Source organism: Thamnophis elegans, chromosome 4 (assembly GCF_009769535.1).
Source record: "Thamnophis elegans isolate rThaEle1 chromosome 4, rThaEle1.pri, whole genome shotgun sequence".
NCBI classification, from domain to species: Eukaryota; Metazoa; Chordata; class Lepidosauria; order Squamata; family Colubridae; genus Thamnophis; species Thamnophis elegans.
The window spans coordinates 86264259-86288232 of NC_045544.1; the positions used below are offsets into that span (position 1 = coordinate 86264259).

The following is a 23974-nucleotide window of genomic DNA, read 5'->3' on the forward strand; positions in this document are numbered from 1 at the left end:
ACAGCGCCTGCGCGAGTCTCCGCGAGCAGCTGGAGCATCACGCAGGCGCTAAGATGCATGCGTGAACTGCGCACGTGCACGAGGACACCGCCGGCCCCGTTCCAACCGAACCGGTTGGAACGGGATTAGCAACCCACCCCTGGACAGAATACATGGATTGTTACATACTGACAACAGTATGGTAGTTTCCACCAAGCTCCTCTGTTCCAGTGGGAACAATACTCAAATCTGATTGGTTGAATGGTCTGACAGCTCCCTATAAAAGGGCTGCTGCCAGACAGAGTCTTTTCTGGATTGTACATAGTTGTCACTTAATAAAGAGCTGTTTGTTGCTGAAGCCTGAGTCTGCTTCATTCATTGATTTTGAAATCATCATGGACCATAAACCACTTTTGGGTCTCTTGGCTGGGGACCGGCCTACCCCAACATCGTTTTTACCACAAATGACTCGTTGGACTATTTTCCTCGTGGTCTGCAGCTACCATCTCATTCAGCGACCGGGCACCACTTTGGGGCATGCTGACGCCCTCAGCCAGTGCCTTCTATCAGAACTGCTTACCGATCCAACCCGAGACACCATCCTACTCATAGACTGCCTTGAGGCTGGTCCTGTCTCCTCCAGTGAAGTTGCCTACCACTCAGCAAAAGACCAGACTCTTGCACAGGATTTGAACTGGGTGTGGAGGGGGTAGCCCAAGAAACCCGTTGGGCCAGAATTAAAAAAATTTTTTTGCTAAACGAGATGAACTGTCTGTTGTCAATGGTTGTCTACTGTGGGGGAACCGAGTTGTTGTTCCAACCAAACTGCAGGTTACAGTATTAGAGGCTTTGCATGTAGGGCATCCAGGAATTGTCCAGATGAAATCTTTGGCCAGGAGTTACATGTGGTGGCCAAACATGGATAGGGAGATTAAGGAATGGGTGGCTACTTGCACATTGTGCCAGGAGTCCAAACCAGCTGCCCCGGAGGTGCCCGCTAAGGAGTGAGAGCTTCCTCAAGCACCACGGTCTAGGGTGCACATTGACTTTGCCGGCCCAGTTCATGGCCAAGTATTCATGGTAGTTGTGGACGCCTACTCGAAATGGTTAAAGATAGTCCTTATGACCACTACCACGGCAGAAGCGGACATCAAGGCACTACAGAGACTTTTCTCCACTCATGGCCTGCCCGATGTCCTAGTCTCTGACAATGGGCCTCAATTTGCAGCCATGCAATTCAAGACTTACTCCAGCCGCACCCTGTGGAACGTTCCAGGAGCTCCCACCAGGCGAAGCCAGAGAGACAACAGATCCATCTGACCTGACCGAAGATCCAGCACCAACTGAACTGCGCAGCACTGAGCATGCTACCAGAAAGCCCGCCTACCTGTGTGAGTATGTTACAAGCTGGACAAGCCCAACTAAGAGGGGAGGGGTTTTACATACTGACAATCAGTATGGTAGTTTCCACCAAGGTCCTCTGTTCCGGCGGGAACAATACTCAAATCTGATTGGTTGAATGGTCTGACAGCTCTCTATAAAAGGGCTGCTGCCAAACAGAGTCTTTGCTGGATTGTACATAGTTGTCACTTAATAAAGAGCTGTTTGTTGCTGAAGCCTGAGTCTCCCTCATCCATTCACCCTATCTAACATGGATGATCACAACTTCCTCCTAATCCCTGTGCAATAAACAAAAACCATCATACTTCTCTAGGAGAAGGTAGAGAATTATTCAGAAATTAACAGAGTGCTATTCAAATGCTCTAGGGAACCATGGAGATGACCTTGGAGAAAGTAGCCAGAAGCTTTAGGAAAATATCAGGAGCAGAAGAAGCATGCATTAAGCCCAGGCAGGTGGGAGAGAATGCGAAATTGACTCATTTATCCCCACAACTCCCTGGTATAAAAAGGCCAGGGAAAACACAGGCAAGCTTGCAAGATTCTGTTACAGGGAGTCCTCAAGACTGTTTACTTAATGATAGTTCAAAGTTATGACAGCCTCGGAAAAAGCAATTTGCAACCTGTACTTAAGACTCTCTCCCTCCTCCCCACCTCGGGTGCTTGGCAACCAGTTTGCATTTACAACTGATGCAGCATTCTTCAATCATGTGATCATTGTTTGCTACATTCTTTGCCAATTTTCAGCAAAAACAGCAAAGGAAGCTAGTTTTATTTAATGACTGTCATAAAAATTGTAATAAATTTGGGTCCAACTCAACTTACAACCACAATGACTTATGATGCAAATTCTGGCCCCAAATGTGGTCACAAGTTGAGGACTACCTGTACTGCAGCCTACCTCAAATAAACCAGATCTTCAACAATTCCTCTCCAAAAAAGGAGAGGACTTGAAATTACTCACAAGTACTCCAAACACCAGCTTCTCATGAGAAGACTGCAAGATAGTATCTCTGGTGAGTTTAGAGCTCTGGGAAACAAGAGAATATCAACCTTGCTCAAATCACAGTCAATGCCTTTAAGGAGACACTAAGTTCACATATTTCCTTTTCTATTTACTTTTGGAAAATGCTTGTTAATTGCTTTTCAGCTATTAGAAACCTTTGAATCAACACATTTTACAGCAAAGATCCCCAACCCACAGGCATTAACAGTAGGCCACTACTACATATAGTATATATAGTAGTATGCACTACTGGGCATGTCCATTCAGAACCAGGCCACAGAAGCAGTCAGCAAGCATGCATATGTGTGCATCTAAACTTGCACGAGCAATGATGAGCAAAATAAGTTTTAAATATAAGTTTAAAAACTTGTAAAAATGTATTGGGGAATAAACAGCCATAAGATGCTTGAAAATTAGTTTTGGAAAGTTATAAATGGACTAAGGGTCCACATAAATTTAAAATAAGATTTTGGAATTAAATGGTTATAGGAAACCCAATATGAAGCACCAGAGAATTCAGGGGATCCAGACTATTCAAATGGATGTAAAGATTTATTGCAAGCTGAAGCTCTCTACAAGAATCTGAACTACTAACAGTCAAAGCAGTTTGGTGGTAGATAAGGAAATCAAGGTGGACTGACTTAGATCTCTTGTCGACTTGAAGGGATTCATGACTGATGATGTGTTTGACCTCTTCCTCATGCTCAGCCTCCTACATCCAAGCAGAACATTGCACAGTGTTTTGTCGCAAATTCTATTTTTAGAACAGAATGACTAATCAAAGCAGAACTATCATCATTGCTCAGAGTCAATGCTCATATCTATAAAAGCCAACAATTCTTCATAAAAGAGTTAAAATGTATTCACTATAGACTAAAAGATTATTTTTAACAGTTGTAGAAATTAAGTAATTAAATGTGGATGAGAACTTCAGATAATTGATTAAACACTAGTCCACACAACTGTTTTCCATAGAAAGGATAGAAAGTCTCTTTGGATTAGCTTTGGATAACACAGGTTGTGCCAGGGTTTTACTTTTAATTTTGGATATTCAACATATTTTCAGTTTTGTTTGTAAATTTATTACTTTCTCGCAGAGTCTCGCACAGGGCTGGTTTTATGGAAAAATAAGTCCGAATCCTAAATATATTTAAAACTAGTAAAACCCATTAAATTCTACAGATGTTGATTTCTGAATAAACATGTTTAGTCCTACCTCACTTGACTATAATGAATTAAGAAAACCCTTGAACACCTAAGTAAATATTAGCAATACAAATAGTGAGATTGGATTTCTCAAGTGAAAAAGGAGAATATTTGTAGCTCAGGTTGAAATGAGAAGTCCTTGGTGCTCTCTGAACTTGGTTGTTAGCTTGTAGAAAAAGGAAATAGAGCATCTATACAACATTTTCCAACAAAATGGATATCCACACAACTTTGTCAAAAAGGGCCTGACCACTCAACCCATATTGCACAACCAAGACACATGTAGTAAAAATAACATTGCCATAAAAAAAAATTAGAAACAACCATCAGAAACAATTAGATGGAATCAGTGTAGTACACAAGTGAACTAAAGCCCTTCAAAGCATCCTAAATAAACCAAAAGATCCAGCAGCTGCAGAAGAACAAAAACAGGAGCAAAATACAACATAAAGTGTAAAGACTGCAACAGTCACTATGTAGGACAAACAGGCAGAAGATTAGCAGAACACATTCATAAACACCAACTAGCAGTCAGAAGACATGATAAAACTCCTTAATTTTACAACATATGGACAAAATCAATCATAGTTTCAACTAGGAAACTCTGGCCATCCTAAATCAAACCAAGTCAAAAAATGCTAGAGAATTCCTAGAAGCCTGGCACTCTGACATATTGGCCATCAATAGACACATAGACATAAACAACATCTACATACTGTGCAAAAGAGACAATCAACAAGCCAAAAAGGGAACAAAAAGACCAAAACACAATCAATTTCTTGATGACCATTAACAGTGCAAATAGAATAATAAAGAGTGCAAATAGAGTAATAAAGATGGTGAGGAACTTCAAGGCTAAATCCCATAAAGAACATTTTTGAAGGTCAGAATATTTAGCCTAAAGAAGAGAAAACTAAGAATTGGGGTAGATGTGGTAACTGAGAGTGTAGATTTATTTTTCATAATGCCCAAGAGTGTGAAAAGAATTATAATTATTATTGATGAAAGGAGAGGGAGGGAGGGGGAGGGAGGGGGGAATAAGGAATAATTTCCTGATCACGACCAGTTAAGCAGTAAAACAGCCCTCCTCATGGAGTCATTAATTTTGCTTCCTTGAAGATATTCAAGCAAAAATTGGACATCTATTTGTGTAGAAGATCTCCAAGATCCTTTCAAAATCTATAATGTCTTGAGTCAGGGAAAGGAAAAATAGCCATTTAAAGTCTTGCGATTATGGAAGATAGGTAGGTAGGTAGGTAGGCAGACAGGCAAACATTTTAAAAAGAAGAAAGGCACACACAATTATCTGACTACCAGAGGTGGCATGAGGAACCATATTATAATGAGGTCAGATATCTTCAGGAGTTGTTAAAAGCTGCATGTGTCCTAATTTTTGTTTTATTAGTACTGTGTTCTAATTGCTCCCCAAAGCTCTGCTGCCAAACCATGAATGCCTCACAATTGCTAAGTAGGCAAAAACAATTCCATTCAATTGCTTCTTGAATTATCATGTTTTCCTTTCTTCCCAAAGCAAAAAACTCCACTAAAAAGCAGCTTATCAGCAAAGACAAGCTGCATTAACCAATGAGTTTATGACATATATGCTATCCTTCATTCCTTTCAGTCTGCTGTTTCTACAGTTTTAGTCTGTTTTAGCCAAGAGCTGCCATTTCGGCTGTAAGTAAGGATATTTAGACTCAAAAGAAATTAAAGGCTGATGTCAGCAAGACATCTCCATGCCTTGCGCATATATTAATAAAATGATCACCGACTGTTGCTAGCTTTATAAAAATTGGGTCACAGCTTAAAACCAAAAGGTGGCTGAGCAAATAACAGTTGTATTATTTTTAGAAGAGCTTTTGACTTCATCTCAATACTAAGGTGATTGGTGGTACCACTTACAAGGACAAGAAGCAGCTTGAAGCCCAATGTAGAAATGCTAGGAAGTGGATATTGGAGTACAAGTCACTATGAAAATACACTTCTTCAATAATAAAGAAGTGTAGAAGACTACATTTTGAACAGAATTGTAAAGATTATCAAGCATATTGTGTAACTCCAACAAGATCTTACTGTATTGATTAAATAGATATAAAAATGTTAAGCATGTTTGTATACAGCTGTCTAGTTATGAAGATTAAAGCTGAAAGGCATATTCTAAAAACAAAAGACATGAACATGGATAGAATCTCTACTTGTTTAATACTGAGTCTGCCATTTTTATAACGAAGGTAAAGCATCCACCCAACCAAGGCATCTTAGCCTCTTCAATCCACCCAAGCAGAGAACAGAGTATCTCAAAAGCAGATTTATCTAAATCGAACAAATCCTTCCAAAAGTAGCAACAAATTAAACCCATAATGGGGCATAAGGAGAATGGTCTGTGCTCAAGGCAAACATATCAGTTGGGGCAAAGCATTAAGAGTCTTTTGCATTTTTTTCTGCCATATAGTAGTTGTCTTGATTTTTAAAACTCTTATATAAGTTTTGTCATTTTTTTCACAAGCAAAAGGAAGAGGCACAATGAAAAGAAAATAGACCCCACATACATAATGAAAGTATAAAAATCCTTATGGCTGTGTTTATATGCCCACATTATTTACCATTTTTAAAAGAATCCTTTAGAACAAATATAATCTGAAGAAAGGTTATGTTTTGTGGTTCAAAGAAATATTTGCAAGCATACAGCATAATATTTTCTTGCGGTTTCTGAAGGTAAAAAAAGGTTTTTGATATATAAAATGTTCAAAGAGAGATGGAGGGAATACCACTTATTTTCAGCCATGTTTGCATAGATCCTGGGTTTCCTTTCTAGCGTGTTCATGGCAAGACACATGTGAATAAGAAAAAAATCAATGATTTTTAAAAAAAACAATCTGATTTATTTTTTGTATTTTTGTGTGTGTTATATATATGTAGTATTTCCTCCAATCTCCTTGTATTTTTCTCAATTCATTATTAAAAATTTGGCATGTAAGCCAAGAGTGTCCAATTTGTTCAAGCACTGTGTAAAATGAATGCAAAAGATTTTCAACAAGTGTGAAGGGAAAGATAATTCTTATGCTGTTTTTCATTGCAGTTATACAAAATTGCTGTATGAACCAACCATACAGAAAAACAGATATTAAAGTACACAACAGAAGAAAATAAGGCCATTTACCATTCAGCTAGTTAAACAACGAAGGAAAAAAGAAGCATGCCTCCTTGCAACCCTTTATTTCGTAAAAAATAATATGACTCAGCTTCATTATATGACTAAAAACCACAGGAGAAAATGAGGGAAATAATCTTTTTTTTCTTCAGACCATGCATAACATTCGATTATATATCTATTATTCCTCTTATTATATCCCAATTTAGGATCATTACACCAATCATATGTCTAAGTACAGAAAGATAAAGATAGATGTCAGACACCAATTATGTTCTAAAAGTTATAAATTGTCTTAAAAATGAGGGGATTGAACAGAATGACATTCTCAAAAGTTCGGGTTTGGGGTGGGTATGTTGTAGACTGAATGGAAGTGCCTTGTAGTTAGTTTCATTCCAGTAGGTTTAGTGCTCTCCAAGATATGGGAATGGCTATCTTGTTCAACCCATACTTGGAACTTTGAAGGGCACTGGGTTTGCATATTTCCTTTTCTAATCATTTTTAGAAATTGCTTATCTGCTTTTTAGCTATTAGGACTTTTGGATTGACAAATTTTACAATACCGGGTGAATTTCTTTCATTTCTCAGTGAAAGAAGATTTAAACAAATTATTCTGGAATAAACAGCAAGGGTGAACAAAACTTTGATTTCAAACGTTACAAGCAGACTAGGAGTTCCAGATAAATTTGAAATAAGATTTTGAAATTAAGTATAAGAATCCTTCCTGTGGGGAAATATTTTTTTAATTTTGAATTCTTTAAAAAAAAGTCTAGGTCCTTGAAAGTTGGACACTGAAGGAACTAAAGATGACAATTAAAAGAAAAGAACACTTAAATTTTACTTACTAATACAGAATGGAGCAAAATATTATAACATTCAACTTACTGAAGGGTATTTTTGAACAATGGACCCAGAAGTTTGTTTCAAAAGTGCAATGCATAAGTAAAAGGGATACATAAATAGCAAACCAGGAGAATGACCTGGATAATCTTCCCATACTGGATCTACAAAAAGGGTTGATAAAAGCTTTGAGAATTTGTGAGATGGGACAAAGAAAAATGGAACAACATAAAATTTTAGAACATTATTTGAAGGAACTAAAAATCATTAAAAATAAAAGAAAGTAATATAAAGGTGGATTATTTGATCAAGGTTAAAATAGATCTGTTGTTATCTCTGATAATTTTAATGGACTTTTGCTGACATCAGGACTGAGATGATGAGGTTTTAAGCATTAGTTTATAGATGAGAAATGTGATAAGGGAAGAATCACTGTTGTACTTTAAGAGAAGGCATTAACTTAATAGTTTCTACTATATATTGTGATGAAGGGAAGTCATTTATATATTTATTTTATTTTTCTCTACTATAATTTATTTTTCTTTCTTTTCTATTTTTCTTTTCTTTTTCTTTTTGAACCTTTTATTTTATGCTTCTGATTTGTATTCATTTTTATCATCGTTGTTGTAATTTTAATAAAATTACTATTAAAAAAAGAATTTATTGCTGCTCATAAGAACATGATGGTTTGCTTCCTTTCAACAAAACCAATCTGAATTAATTTTTACCTTTCTCAGAAGAAAGCAGATCCGTTCAATGTTTCTCAACCGCTCCCTCTGTCAAAGGAAAGTGGGAAAAGATTGAGTAAAACTATACATTTAAGAGACCTAAAATTAACAAATCACATGGATCAACATATATTTTACCTGCTCTCAAAAGAAAGCCTATAATATACTTGCCTCTGGTATAGTTTACATGGTACTGCCTTAGTTATCCACTGAGATCATCTCTAAACATATTTCAATTACATCAATATATCTTTTTTTTTTTTACTTTTGCCAAGGCAACTGAAGTTAGTCCCCAATTCTGAACTGCAACTCCCAGCATATTAGAAACTGTAGTTCAGCAGTGATTGGATAATTACAATTTTTTTCCTGCAACTTTAAAGTTATCAACTGATTCCTGGAAATTCATGCATGGGATAAAATAAGGAGCTTATAGTTTGATGATACAGTATATAAGATGAGCTTGCTGCCACAGAGTGGACGAACTATGGAAGACAGAAACACATAATGGTACTAAAGAACATTATGAGACAAAAGCAAAGTGTGTGTTTTGTGCAGGCACATATTTTGCTTTATCTTATACTTTCTCCTTATGCTGTGAAAGTCCCACCTTACTTTCTCAAAATATAGTATATATGTAACAACCATTCTCCTTACATGATTAGCAGGTATTTTTCTGCTGCTTGAAGTAGCTAAGCTTTTATTGCAGAGTTTAAAGGTAAAAATGTTCTCTAAAGGGAAAAAATGCTTCTTTAGTATGTACAGTACAGTTGGCTAAATGAGAGATCAGGAGAAACTTGAATTATCGGTACTTTTCTAGAAACAGCAGAGTAGGTTTATAGTTAATTATAATTATCAGACTTAAGCATACACAATATCAATTACATCTTAACTGGATCACCTTGGGGCTGCTTGAGGTTTCACAGAACAGTTTTCCCATTACATAATTTGAGCAGATGTTACATAGCAAACTGCAGGGCCATATCTATGGATGGGATTACCAGATTACATTCTTTTGAGAGGTTTAGTCCTCTACCCTATGAGGAAAGTTGCAAATCAGATCAATTGCTTCCCTGTTTTAGATCCAAGTGTGATCTGTGGCAACTTAAGCTTTAAAAAAACCAGTGGCTGGATGTTAAACACTGGGATTGCACAAAGCATTTGAAAGAGAATGCTTTGCTAAGCACATCAGAAATTGCAAAGCCCCCCATCCTTAAAATGTTGGAGCAGGCATGTCATTTGGAAGGCTTGTTCAGCTCCTTTTCCCTGGCTGTCAACATGTGTGAATGCATGCGCAGCTGCTTCGTTTCATTGGTAATTCCAGAGAAAGTGTAGTCAGCATATGTACACAAATATAAAGACAACCAGCTGCACAAGCTTTCCAAAGAACACAGATGCTTTACTCAATGAAATTGTGGTGCTTCACGCAGCTTTAATAAAGATCTATATCTGAAATATTTGAGAGCTGCTGTCAGTCAGTGAAAACAAAATTGGGAGAAAGGAGGAAGATAATGATCAGTGCAAGGCAATTTAAAAACCTCACTAGTTTGCCATTAAATTATTAAATACAACGAGGAAGACAGATTCCCAACTGCATGCAAAAAGTGTGGGAAGGCTTAGCCTCACACATTCCCACTTCTCTTTTCATCTAGTGCATGCTAGACAATATGTGCTCACATATCAGGATAAAAAAATATGATGAGAAGATGCCCAGGGAGAAGTCTTTGCTGGTTATATTGCAACCAGTTAGACCTGAGGAAGTGGACAGGTTTCCTCAATACTGTAAGATTTGCCATCTGCTTTTTAGATCCATACCTTGCCTTGTTTGTCAAAGTGGCCTGGGAGGTGTCATGTGAATGGGTTCTGGTGAAGATTGAGTCTTCTTTGAGTGAGAGAGTTGTTCCTTTATCTCTTAAGAAGGCCTTGGTTCACCCCTCCTCAAGAACCATCATTGGATCCCACCATAATGGACAATTTTGTCCAGTGTCTCTCTCTTCCCTTTCTTGAGGAAGGTGGTGGAGAAGATGGTTGTGCAACAGCTTCAAAGGGCCTTGGACGAAGAGGATCCTTTCCAATCAGGAAAGAAAGGCTGAATCAACCTCGAGCGTGTGAGGATCAAACTCCAGACTGTGAACAGCCTGAAATACTGCATTCACCGCGCCACCAGGACTCCTACATCCCACATTAAAAGATACTAATTTCAGCTGGAGATTTTATACTCGAATTATGTTAAACAGTCAAAGGCAAACTATGGCACATTATCCTGTTTTGTGCATTACAATTTAAACAACACAGTTCCATGAATTCTAGGAAACAGTGGATTGCTTAAAAACAGAATATGGATGATTCAAATCTCATCCTGGAAATTCCAGAAGAGATTTTAAGAACTGTAAAATATGCTTGTATTATGCTGAACATCTGCATTCTTTGTCTATTTATTGTCTATTTATTGTATTCCTGCTGCAATCACAAACTACTCCTGATCTCTTGGGCTGCTCCCAAACTTATTTTGTATGCCAGACTGTTAATTGCTTCTCTCAATACATAGCTGTAGACTATCTGCCTTGGACTGCTATTAGTATCCTTTAAAAAAATACCAAGGTTCCACATCACTTCAAAGTTATGGAATATCTTCTGTATGAAATTGTGTGCTATTGATACTATACATCTCTCTGAATTTAGGGAGGTCAACATACATTTCTTTAGGCATGCCCATCTAGCCTTACATTATTAAAATACTATTATAGTTGTTACTCTCTTGCAATATTACTTTGCCTGCTTTTATCATGTTTTAATTTTTATTTTTATATTGTTAGCCATTTGTCAACATTCAACATTCAGTGCATAAGAGGTTAGTGTTAAATAATTGTATCTAGTTCATCCTCAGGAAACCATGGTTTTATTTGACCTCCAAAGGAATCTTTTCTAAAGATTGATTGATTGATTTAGCTTTTATCTCAGAATCTAATGAAGACAGTGGGGCCACATATTCTCCTTGAGAAGTGCACCTATAAATTATGTTTATTTATATAGCTTCTATAGAAAGTATGTCTCTCTGAAAAGAATTACAGAGCATTCAGCTACAGCATACAACCAGCAATAAATACCTTAGCCAATTATAGATTGCATGAATCAGCCTTTAGTTTATGAGGTTTTATTGCAGGAACTTTCATTTCTGAATCAGAAATAATTATGTCAAGACCAGGCTCTCTATATTTACATATTAAAATAAAAATCACTTATAGAGGTTTGGACAGGGAGGTCAAAGACAATGGCAATCAACTTGCCTACGGTTGCCAGAAAACTATAATGGCCTGTCCATGAAGGGCACTAGGAATACTATTTTTCAATGCGTATTGAAAATCATAAGATTATATTTAACACTACATTTTTGAAATATAGTTTTAATTAAATGTTGGTTATTATTAAACCAAAGATAGTACTTACGCATGTGTTGGGTTGCACTGGTCTATAGGACTCTTGAAGTCTGTCTTTAACTCATCAAATGCAATTATCTACAAAAATCAAAATTCAAACCATTATGCTACTTTCAAATATGTGCTTTTAACAATTATTTATTCTTCTGCTGTGGTGAAAATTCTTCAAGGCAGCACACAGTGTTACTGTCTGAAAAACAGATTTTATGGCTACATTTTTTAGCCATAAAAATCTTACATATAAACACACACACACACACACACACTTGTGTGTGTGATTGGTGTGGGGGGGGAGATTGGTTTATTGTGATATTGTTAATAGTTTAGGGTCTGCTAATACTCTCATACTTGCAAACATTGGTTAATATCCAGAACTGCATCTTATTATTTTTTTATCCACAATGCAAAATGATTTGAATCCTGAGCATGTATTAGAATTCTGCATTTAACTTCTAGATCTTCAATATAATTTGCATAGATATCTGAAGTAAAACCTTTGTTGTACTTGTTGTTTATTAGCCAAAATGTAATGAAACTGATTGCCATGGCTCTCCTATTTACTAATCTATATGTGGCGTCATTATAACTAAGGCTGATAATCAAATCTACATCTTTTGTATCTAACCATTGTGCACAAAGCCTCAACTGACCATAGCCATGATAGGCAATGAGGATGTACCAACTAGCAGTCTAGCACAGCCGTGACATATGTAAGGCTGTGACATGGAATGCAAGAGGTGTACACAGTAAACAACATGAATTAATGTATACAATGTGTGAAAGGAAAATGGTTATATTGTGTTATAAAACTAAAAGAGGAATGAGGTAACAAATTCAACTGATGTTGGTTTGATTTTGGGGAACAGGGTTGATGAATATAGGTATGGAAATGAAGGTGTAGATTTAATTATGAGTGAAAGGGCTAAAATATATATAAGAGAGTATGAAATAATCTATTCAAGTCTTGTATATACATAGGAAATTATCCTAAAACATGCTTGCATTTTTGGTTATGCTAGAAAACTGAGGAAAATAATGAAAGATACAAAGAAAAGAAGTTGTGATTGCAGACAGATTATATTATTATTGGATTTGGGGGTAAAATGAATATGAAAGAAAAAAGTTAAATAACTAGTGTAAAAAACTGAATGACTGCAGAAAGAGGAAATATAAAACCTGTATAAAAAGGAAATAGGAGAAATATTAGAGGAAATTTCCACAGACGGTAGCCAATTATCTGTTTTTTATTTTCTCAAAATTCCTGTAAGATTTATGTGAATTCTGTAGGTATTGATGGAAATAATAGTGATGATGGAAACTCATTCATTAGTTTGCAATAAGCCAAAATCTGATTTATTTGTTTGTTTAATTAAAAGAAGCAGACAATTAAAGTCAGATGTGGCAGGGTGCTTAATGGCATCAGAAGAGATTTTGGCAGGAATATTAATGCCCATCAGGATTCTGTTCCCTACTTTTGTTCTAAACTTTTGCTAGAATGTTCTCCATTTCCTGTGTTCCTTATATATAAGGAGGCAATGAAAAGAGAGATGAATTGACTATGTTTATTAACATCAGCTTGGACTATGACAAAAGAAATTTAACATATTGCAAGGAACTTGTCATTATTTACCATAACTTTTGGTTGAATCCTTCTTCCTAAACAAAATGGTTTATTCGTGCAATAGTCAACACTGTTCAGTTAGCTTCTTGATTACACATCTGCTGCATGTAACATATAAAGTGGCATCTGGATATCCTTTGTTATATGCTAAAGCCCAATAGCAGACACATCTTTGCATGATAATGTCCCCAAATTTGTTATTTGAGCCCAAAAGGAATGCATTTCAAGACATAATTTACTATTTCCATGATCCTATGGACTTTTTTCTGGCATCCTGGTTTTGGTTTATCTATTATTGTCTGCACTTTAGTATTTCCTGGTTTAATTACATCCTTTATTAGTAATTTGCTAGATATTTCCGTACAAACAGATTGTCAGGCCTGCAGTTATATCCCTTTTAGGATCTTTGGCCTGCCATAATCTCTCTTATTTCATTATGCTGTTTCATTAGTGTAGTAGTTGGGAAGGGGGAATAGAAAGGAGTAGAATTGTGGAATGTGTTGTTGTCATTCTTTTCTAGGAGCACAAGTCATCTTTTGTCTCCACACCTCTGCACCTGACTGGAACCAGCTGGGTGGAGATGCCAGTGTGGAAGAAGAAGATTGGACCATGTGATGGATTTGTGGGTGTGGGAACAAGATCATGAACTTTCAACTGGGTGGGAATCCTAGGTAACTTCCAGAATTGGGATTCCACAGATGTGCCAAGATGTCTGACTTATTAAATTGGAACTTTAAGGATCGTTTTGCCTTGGGCTCTGATTTAATTCTGCATGATACTTGGAATGCTGACACAGATATTGTCTTTTCTCTTGAACTTTAAAACATTTGCTTTTTTCATTTTATATTTGAGGAGCTGGCTTTTTCTGATAAAGGTGGTAATGTTATCCTTTTAGCTGAGTCTGACTCTTGGCAATTCTGTGGGCCATGCCTCTTCACATCTTCCGATCTTGTACTATTTCTTTGAGTTTTTCTATGCTCTAGCTAGTGATGGTTCTTTAGCCACAGTGTTCTTTGATGGCCTAGTTTCCTTCTAACGCTAACAGGCTTCTTGCGATATCAGTTTTATTATTTATTTGTTTATATTTTATTTATATAGCCACCCCTGTCATAACAACTTTGTGTGACTTAATAACATTTAAAAATAATATAAAAATATGTAAAATGCAGCAACACGCAGCAGGTGAGGAACCAAACCAATCTAGAAAAACTGAAGTGAAGATCAAGATTTTATTCTTTGGTGGCTGACAAAAGAACATCATCCATGGTTCATGGATGCCTTCTATCAGTTGTTCCATGATGCAATTAAACACTTCAGGAGCAGAAGTATGCATTCAAAGCCGCACTAAGGCAATCAACAATATGGAAAGTACTATCATACGTGGTGGACATACACATCTGCAAAAAAATATTGGAAAAAAATAAAAGACTGGCTGGACGAGATCACCACACACCAAACTGAGCTAAAATCGGAATTATTTCTGCTAGGAATTATAAAGGGAAATTACAAGAAAAGTATTAAATATTTAATGTTACATATAACCACTGCAGCGAAAATTTTATTTGTGCAAAATTGGAAAAATAATACATACCAACAGAAGAAATGTAGTTTAAAAAATATTGGAATGTGGATATGCTTACGAAAGAATTAAAAGACAAGAAGAATCTGAATATTACTTAGAATGGACTTATGGTATAATTGCTTAGAGGGAAGAGAGAGAAAAGCAGGAAAGCAAAAAGAAAAGAAGAAAGATCAACAAATCAAAAAATAATTACAAAACCAGAAAATGAATAAAGGATAGAAATATAAAATGGAGTGTAGCAAATAAACAATAAGAAATGTATATAAGATGATTTAAAGGTATATAAAGGTTGTTATATATAGAATGGAGAGAAAAGATATATAAAATAAAATATGTGTTTGTATATGTGTATGAATGTTTGTGTGTGTATACTGTGTGTGTTTTCTCCCGCGTAAAATTGGAAGTGTCTTGGCGACGTTTCAACGAAGTCTCATTCATCATCTTCAGGCTGGTTTACTCAGCTTTGTGCTTCTAGTTATATAACAATTACATGTACAGATAAAAGAAACACAACAGTTATGTAAAATAAGTGAAATATGTTACAAGGATGTTATGTTTGCATAAACAAATAAAAAGTTTAAAAATAAATAAATAAATAAAGCTGCACTAAGGATACAGCATATTAAAAGTACATAGACATGTTTTTTTCTTCATCCAGCATCTGTGTCAAAGCCTGACTGCATCTCCCTGAACAATATCTTTGTATTTGGAATTCTACTAAGCATAGGATGCTAGGGTGTAGTAATGTTCTCTTTGAGTCTATGGGAAGTGTATATCTGAAATGATTACAATATATGACTTCATATATGTAGTTACTAGATATAGTTCTGGCTTAGGCTTAAATCTGTTGTAATCACATACTTAATACTTTGGGTTTCAGGCAAAACCTTGGACTTCCATTGTGATTTAAATCTATTAGTTTTTCAATTTGACAAAAATAAATTTGTCTGAATTTCCATTCAGTCCAGTTTTGTTTTCATTCTGCAGCACTGATAAATTTTTCATAGCATGTGCTACTGGTTGTGCATCTTAATTAACAATAATGAAAACAATTTACTGGGAGATTGGAATTATCACAGGAAAAAAAACTTCATGGATAAGTAGATATGAAGATGTCTTTCTATACTGATTGAGCAAACAGGATAGACAATTTGTAATTTGTAATTTGTCTGATTGTAGCCCCAGGTTGTTTCTTTGTGAATTTAGCAGTATTAATGCATTTATATTCATAGCCACCCAATGTAGCTTTTGGGTCCCATTACATGACTTCAGATACATGCATAAACATGACAAAGGATTCCATTTGTTATAGTCAATTTTGGCAATTAGATTAACTTGCACACCAGCATCACTCTGATAAAACAATTGAGATATTGTTCAAACCCAGTCTTCTTTCTGTCATTGCATCCTACCCACATTAATTTAGCTTATGAAGAAACTGTATTCAGATTCATTGTCCTTTGACACTTCTTTGTATACTTCTTGACTTGTTTTGTTGTTTTGTGCATATTAACCTTATGGTTATACTTAACACTTATGACTTTTACAGTATATGTATACTTCATTCCTTTTGGGCAGCATTGTTTACATACACTGTGCCCTGCTTTCAAATGCTTTTGCCTGCTAATAATACCTTTGCTAGGACCAATGTTTCCAGGGATGGGTTTCTCGCCCCGTTCCAACCGGTTCGGTTGGAACGGGGCCGCCGGCGTCCTCGTGCACGCGCGCGGTGCACGCATGCGTACTAGCGTCTGCGCGACGCTCCAGCTGCTTCTGGACGATTGCGCAGGTGCTGTATGCGTCCTGCGCATGCATGGAAGCGCAGAACTCGTCAAAACCGGGTAAGGACCGTGGGCGGGCGGGCGGGCTCTTCGCCGTTCCCGGAAGTTACTTACTTCCGGGTTCGGCAACCAACCGGTTCGCAGGGACCGCCACGAACCGGTTGAAACCCACCCCTGAATGTTTCAAACTAAAGTCAAACTATACTCATGTATCTGTTACAAAATCTTCAATTGTCTTAGTCTCCCTTTGGAAGTGTAAACTGCATGTAAATCTATAATTTATTTCAGGTATCTTCCTAGTACGAGTAAGCTTCAAATTTTGGCAATAAGCGTTTAAAGTTATTTCATTCTTTTTCAAGAATGTGACTGTATTATACATTGCTATATCATACATTAAGGGCATCAGTTGCACCCAACACTGTTTCAGGAAGAGTGACATTTTCTTCTTGAACAATTCTGCATGACAGAGAAATACAGAATAAAGCACAAATACAATACAAATCTTTGTTGAAAATATCTTGATTTACTGTCCACATTGGCTTACTATATACGTCAATTTCACAGAGTAGCTGAAAAGCAAGAAAATAATTTTGGGGTGGTTATTACTCAGCTAACATACAGAGGATGCTACTCTCTAATTGCTCCTGAGAAATGCTTCAAGGGCCTGCTGACCTTGCACTGACTCTCTGTTATTTGACTGTGGAGAATAGGTAGTCCTCGACTTATAACCACAATCGTGCCCAAAGGTAGTTGTTAAGTGAGTTTTGCCCCATTTTACAACCCTTCTTGCCATAGCTGTTAAGTGAATCACTGCAGTTGTTAAATTAGTGATACAGTTGTTAAGTGAATCTGGTTTCCCCATTGACTTTGCTTGTCAGAAGTTTGCAAAAGGGGATCACATGACCTCGGCATACTGTAACCCAGTGGTGGGATTCAAATAATTTAACAACCGGTTCTCTCTCCTAATGACCAGGTGGGTAGGTGGGGCTTAGTGGTCATGTGACCGTGTGGGCGTGGCCAACTCAACATCACTCATGTTGATAGGCGCTTCGTCTTAGCTGTTACAATGTAATAAGGGTTAACCAGAGAGGCAGTTTCTGTAAGCAGGGCAATAAAGATTAAGCTAGAAACAACACCAGAATGTTTCCTTCCTGCCTTCCTTACAGGATTAGCCCTATAAAGCGGAAAAACACCAGAAGATTTCTTCCAACAACCAGTTCTATGAACCTCTTAGAAAGTTATGAACCGGTTCTCCTGGATAGTTGCAAACTGGCTGAATCCCACCACTGCTGTAACCATTATAAATACCAATTGCCAAGTGTCTGAATTTTGATCATGTGACCACGGGGATGCTGCAATTGAGCCAAGGTGGCGCTGTGGTTAGGGTGCAGTACTGCAGGCCACTTCAGCTGACTGTTATCTGCAGTTCGGCGGTTCAAATCTCACTGGCTCAAGGTTGACTCAGCCTTCCATCCTTCCGAGGTAGGTGAAATGAGGACCCAGACTGTGGGGGCGATATGCTGACTCTGTAAACCGCTTAGAGAGGGCTGAAAGCCCTATGAAGCGGTATATAAGTCTAACTGCTATTGCTATTGCTATTGCTATTGCTATAAGTGTGAAAAATGATCATAAGTCATTTTTCTCAGTGCCATTGTAACTTTGAATAGTCACTAAAAGATTGGTTGTAAGTCAAGGACAACCCATAATATTCACTATTTTTTAATTTTTAGCAAGATATTCGAAGTTTTGGGCAGATCAGGGCATTTAGCACACTACTGTTGCTCAATAAAGATCCAGCTTCTTTTCTGAAATCCTACATTGTCATTTATGAGGAGGCAATTATATAAGAGGTAAAAGGACTGTTTTTATATAGATCAGCTTGGACCTAATTTGGAGTTGGAACAAAAATGAAAAATTAAAGAGTGCCACTACTCCCACAACATGAGTAAGTTCAATTTTGGGTAAATATCAAGTTCTTCATGTTTCCCAAATCTTACCATAAAATGTTTTAGCTCATCACAATCTTTCCTGTGCTTTATGCTTCTCTCCTCTTGTCCCCGGATTTGAGGAACTTGGCAACACTATTTATTCGTCCTTTTAATTTCTAGCTCTTGACTTCACTTGTCAGCTTCATGTATAATTCCATGTCTTACTTAGCCAGTTCAATGCAAAATTCCTGGTTTCCATAGTAACTAGATTGCTTCCCCCCCATAGATTTTAGTTTGTAGGTTGTCATGTATAACTTTCTGTGAACTTTTGAGCTTTTTCATAAAAAGTGTTATGAAAAAATTGACAAACCCAAGCATGGTATTACTGAATCACACCCTCCCATTTTCAGCACAATTCAGCCTTTTAACAGTTTTACCAGAAAAGGTAGATATCTGATCCATGCTGCTAATAATATTAATTCATGGCCTTGAATACCATGCCTCATCTATTAAACTTTCTTCAATCTGGTGCCCTCCCAACTCATTAAAAATTGCAGGTGTTGAAGACCAATGCAGCAATTATTTTTATTCTTTCCAATCACACAAACTGAAAGCAGTTTACAAAAACAGATGAAATAAAATGCACAGCAATCAATAAAACAAATCTCAGCCACCTTCTAACCCTTCATACAATCCAAGCACTCATTACATAGAGGCTATGACCAGAATAAAAAAAAGTAATGTAACACTCCCACTAGTACCACAAAAGGTACTTATCTTAACATCTTCTGAAAAACTAACAAGTTGGGAACCAAATCAACCATGGGGGCAAGCTTTTCCACAATGACACATCTACTACTGAAAAAGAGGGCCTCTATCTTGATCTCCTATGGCATGAGCTGATCGTGAAGATGGGAAGTCGTGGATGATTTCAAATGGTCAAATTGTCTTTTTTCTCAATGCAATTAATTAATGTGCATTTTTTGTTTAAAACATACTTGTGGGTAGATATTAACAGTGTCAGGAATGCACAGATGAGGAACATAAGTCTGTGATACTCTTGGCACTCTCCCAGCAAAGCTATGTCTCTGAACTGACAATTTGAATTTTATTTTTATTGTGGAAGAATAATGAAATGCTAGCTCAAGAAAAGAGGTTGCTGGATGTAAGCCATCATTCCACTTGAAATTCTGGTTTGACAACAAGAGTTTAATATAGCTATAATTTCTTCCTTGTATCAAAATCTCATAATCTGCTTTAATTCATTTAGAGCAAGCTTTACTAATGCTTAGTCTATTTCTATAGAAATTGAATTCTATAATTCAAAATGTCTGATTGTAGTTTTTTCTGGTGAGACCAGTCTATCAGGGCAATCTGGTCTACCCAAATATAGGACAGAGCAAACTGCTTCCACACTGCTTCTGGCAAAAATAGGTTGTTGCGAAAGCAACTGCCTGCAAAGCAGAGGTGGGTTCCTATCAGTTCGCACTTATTCGGTAGAACCGGTTCGTCAAATCTATCAAACTGGTTAGAAGAGGTTCCACCAGTGGACCCGGAAAGCAGGCCACACCTACAGAAGAGATTCCAAAATTTTTTGGAAACCCACCACTGGTCCTTGGATATGATTATTCTATACTATCATGCTCATATTTATAAAACTCAATGCCTCTGTGAAAGGTAAAGATGACTACTGTGTTTGTGGTGCAATCAGAACATTGCGTGTGTTGAAGTTGTTTTAATGCAAATCAAATATGCCTTTTAAAAAACAAGTTTACATCATATTCTTATGCATGCCAGTGCTGTGTGTGAGGTAATTTAACGTGGTTCTGACAAGTGTCGTCGGCATCTTCATATCCGGTCACATGGGCGGCAAGCCACTCCCATCTGGTCACATGGGCAGCAAGCCACTCCCATAAAGGAGGCCACACCCACTGAGTAGGTTAGAACAATTTTTGAAACTCACCACTGCTGCAAAGGCTCCTGGATTGGGGTTGAAAGGCGAAAGTGGAAGCAGTATGCTCCGTCCCATATTTGGGTAGACCAAGTTGCCCTGATAGATCGGTCTCACCAGAAAAAGCACTTAATGTGTTTCTCTGGTATAACCAAGAAAGAGCCCATGGCTTAAAGGTTAATACATCTACCTAATATGTAAGTAGCCTGGGTTCAAATCCCAGAAGAGCATGGCTAGCTGACAAGAACTAAGTAGCTTGAAATAGATCTATACTGTTGTTGTTAGTCCATCGTGACCCCATGAACAACATTCCTCCAGGTCTTCCTAGATCTATACTAGTCTCCCTTTATTTCTTTGTTGGTAAATATAAATTCAACATAATTGTAGAGTTTTGAAGTGCTACATAATCTCATTGGATTTCAGGTTTTAAAACTGATAGAAGAATCTTTCTACCTTTCTATATGAGTTATCTCAAGTTGGAAAAACTATTTTTTTAACAAGAAAAGATTGCATGGATTGCTTTCCTAGCATATTGAGATTGAATAAAGGATAATAACATGCACTGAAGTAGGAATTGGTGCCTTGTACATGTGCTTGAGTAACCTGGTTGTATGCTCAGGATGTGGACTTCAATGCTGAAACATAACATGAAATTATGTTATGGAATTATGCCTTGTATAACCATGGAATTATCCATGAAGCTGACAAGTGAAATCAAGAGTTAGCAAAAACATGTATGTTTTCAAGATAGAGCAAATACCAAGCATTCCCCCCCAATGGGAAAGTGACCCTTCTAAAATTTTATACCATTTCAGTTCTTAGAAGCAAATTGAACCCTCTTCTAGTTCACCATCAAAATAGGTCTAGCAAAGGATTCTATTACTAAAAAATAACAAAAGCCACTGCCTATTTGCTTCCCTAAAACAGCATCAGATTCTATGGTGTCATGGGATTATTTACAGTAATTAAATTTGGAATAGTCTAAAGGTATGGTTTAACTGAACTCAAGCTGTCCTTTCATTTGAAGAGACAAATTTATGTATGTATAATTAGCTTAGTTGCCTTCTCTCTGTCTGTACCTGGCAAGCTCTCTTCAGCAGATGAAATTCCACCACCCTGCCACACTGACTGCACCCATCTGCAACCACCCTCTCCCCATGATCCTCGGCCACCAGCAGGAAGAAGACAACCAAGGTCATCTGGGGGCAAAGGGGGCATTTGAATGCTACTCACAGAACATAAATCTGCATCCCTACTTTTTCTGGTTTGTGAAATTTTAATTCAGAATTCTGGTAACAAAAATGACATACTGTTTAGGATATGGTAGGGCAGATTGTTAAAACAAGCAGGAAAAGAACAAGCAGTATTGTATTCATGCTATGCTTATAATAGAACAAACAACCATTCTCTTCATCTAACTATAATAGCTTCCAGATATTATTCAGTGATCAGTTGTGGTCCTCAAAATACTAAATATAAAACACTATGTTACCAATGTTAATCCTATTATTAGATTCTCTAGGAATAAGCAGAATTCAAACTCCACCTTGTATCAGTTATGTTCTAATGCAGCATGTAGAACCCAGCATAAATGTTCATGAAAAGCTTTTGCCCAAGTACACGTCTACTTATAAATAAACCTTACTAAATTCATGCAGCTTATTCCCAAATAGATAATTATATGATGGTAGCTATAAGCTCCATCTTGACATTCATACTTTTCTCTTTCTATCTGCATTTCTTTACTGTCACAAATCATCTGAGTTGTTAAGCAATTAGACTCCAGCATTTTATTTCCCAGGCCACCAAGTCAATATGCTTGTCAAATATTTTTAAATGAATTGTATTCTCTAGAAGCACTGGTAAGTACATGTCCCAGTTAGTAATTCTAGACCTTGTTTCTTGATTCAGAAATCTTTATAATCCTCCTCAGTATGGGTGGGTGCTTCACTTTTTTTGTTAGACCACTCACTCATAGGCCATCTGCCGGAGACTTAAAACTGGCAGGGGATGGAACTGAAACCAGCTTTAAAAGACTCTAGAGATACACAAATTCATTTATCCACCACTGCTACACACATACAAAAAAAACATTCTTATGGTTTCAGTTTTAAGTTAATTGCAGAAGTTGCATAGCTTTTGTATGAGCAGTAAACTTTGCACATGTCTAAGGATTAAAATGAAAAACAAATTAAGATAGTAGAACTTATATTTCTATTTAGAACATTCCTCCTCCCCAAAGTCTAGTTTTTATTCTTGAAAGTTCTCTAACAGAACATACAGTTTAGTGACCTATTTTAAAATGAAACCAAGGGGAGTTTGTCTATTGTTACTTATCTACACCGGAAGAAACTATTGGATGATTACAGCCACCATAATGTTACGTTTTAATAATTTCAGGATATTTCTGTTTTTTATGGAAAATACAGAATACTTAAATATATGAAATGCTCACCCACTGTGATTATTTGCTTTAATTTGGTCATTTCTAACTTGATATTTTTAACAAAATGGCAAGAAGCAGAACTTTTGAATCAGCATTTTAATTAAGAGTAGCTGATCATGGAGCATATACCCAACTCAGTCCTGTACTTTATATTTTACAGTAATATTATTTTCTAATACTAAAACAAAATGCCTTATTAAAAATAAAATAACTAATAATCATAGATGAAACATCTCAAATCACTTCAAACTCTCAGCTATCTTTGGCTTTTTACTGACTCCAATTGACTAGTCTTAACCCAATAGCACTTAGACTTACATATCTCTTCACAGTGCTTTATAGCCCTGGTTTACAGAGTCAGCATATCAACCCCAACAATCTGGATCCTCATCTTACCAACCTCAGAAGGATGGAAGGCTGAGTCAACCTTGAGCCTGGTGAGATTTGATCTGCCAAACTGCTGGCAGCTGGTGATCAGCAGAAGTAGCTTGCAGTAGTGCACTCTAACCACTGCACCACTGTGACTCTGAATCATAATCATATTATAATTTAAAAGGAAGTAGATTGCTTGAGTTTTACACTTCTATTCATGTAAGAGCTTCATTTATTAATTCCAAATTTGCAAAAAAAAAACACAATATGAACATGCAATATTAATTTTTGCCAAATTGTCTTAAATTTCTTCAAAAATATTTATTAGTAAGCCCTTTAAAGTACTTCCCAGCATCATAATTTCTACTCTTTCTAATTCAGATTTTTATCCATTCTTTCCCCCTTACATCCATTACATTTCTGTTTAAATGCCTACATTGATGTTACACATACATTTTATTGACATCAGTAACCCCTGTAGGTAGAAGAAAGATGTAAAAAAGAATGGATACTTTTCTTAGCAGGAAGTGATAAAGTGTGTTTATCTGGCT

The 23974-nt window shown here is 36.7% G+C and overlaps 1 protein-coding gene across 1 annotated transcript in view; it reads right to left on the reverse strand.

The window, feature by feature from the left end:
* The window catches only part of CNIH3 (cornichon family AMPA receptor auxiliary protein 3), a 60948-nt gene that overhangs the window by 22258 nt on the left and 14716 nt on the right, over positions 1–23974 (reverse strand). The window contains 2 exon segments of the mRNA XM_032216983.1: positions 8309–8356; positions 11749–11820. Coding sequence (XP_032072874.1) covers positions 8309–8356; positions 11749–11820 — 120 coding nt within the window.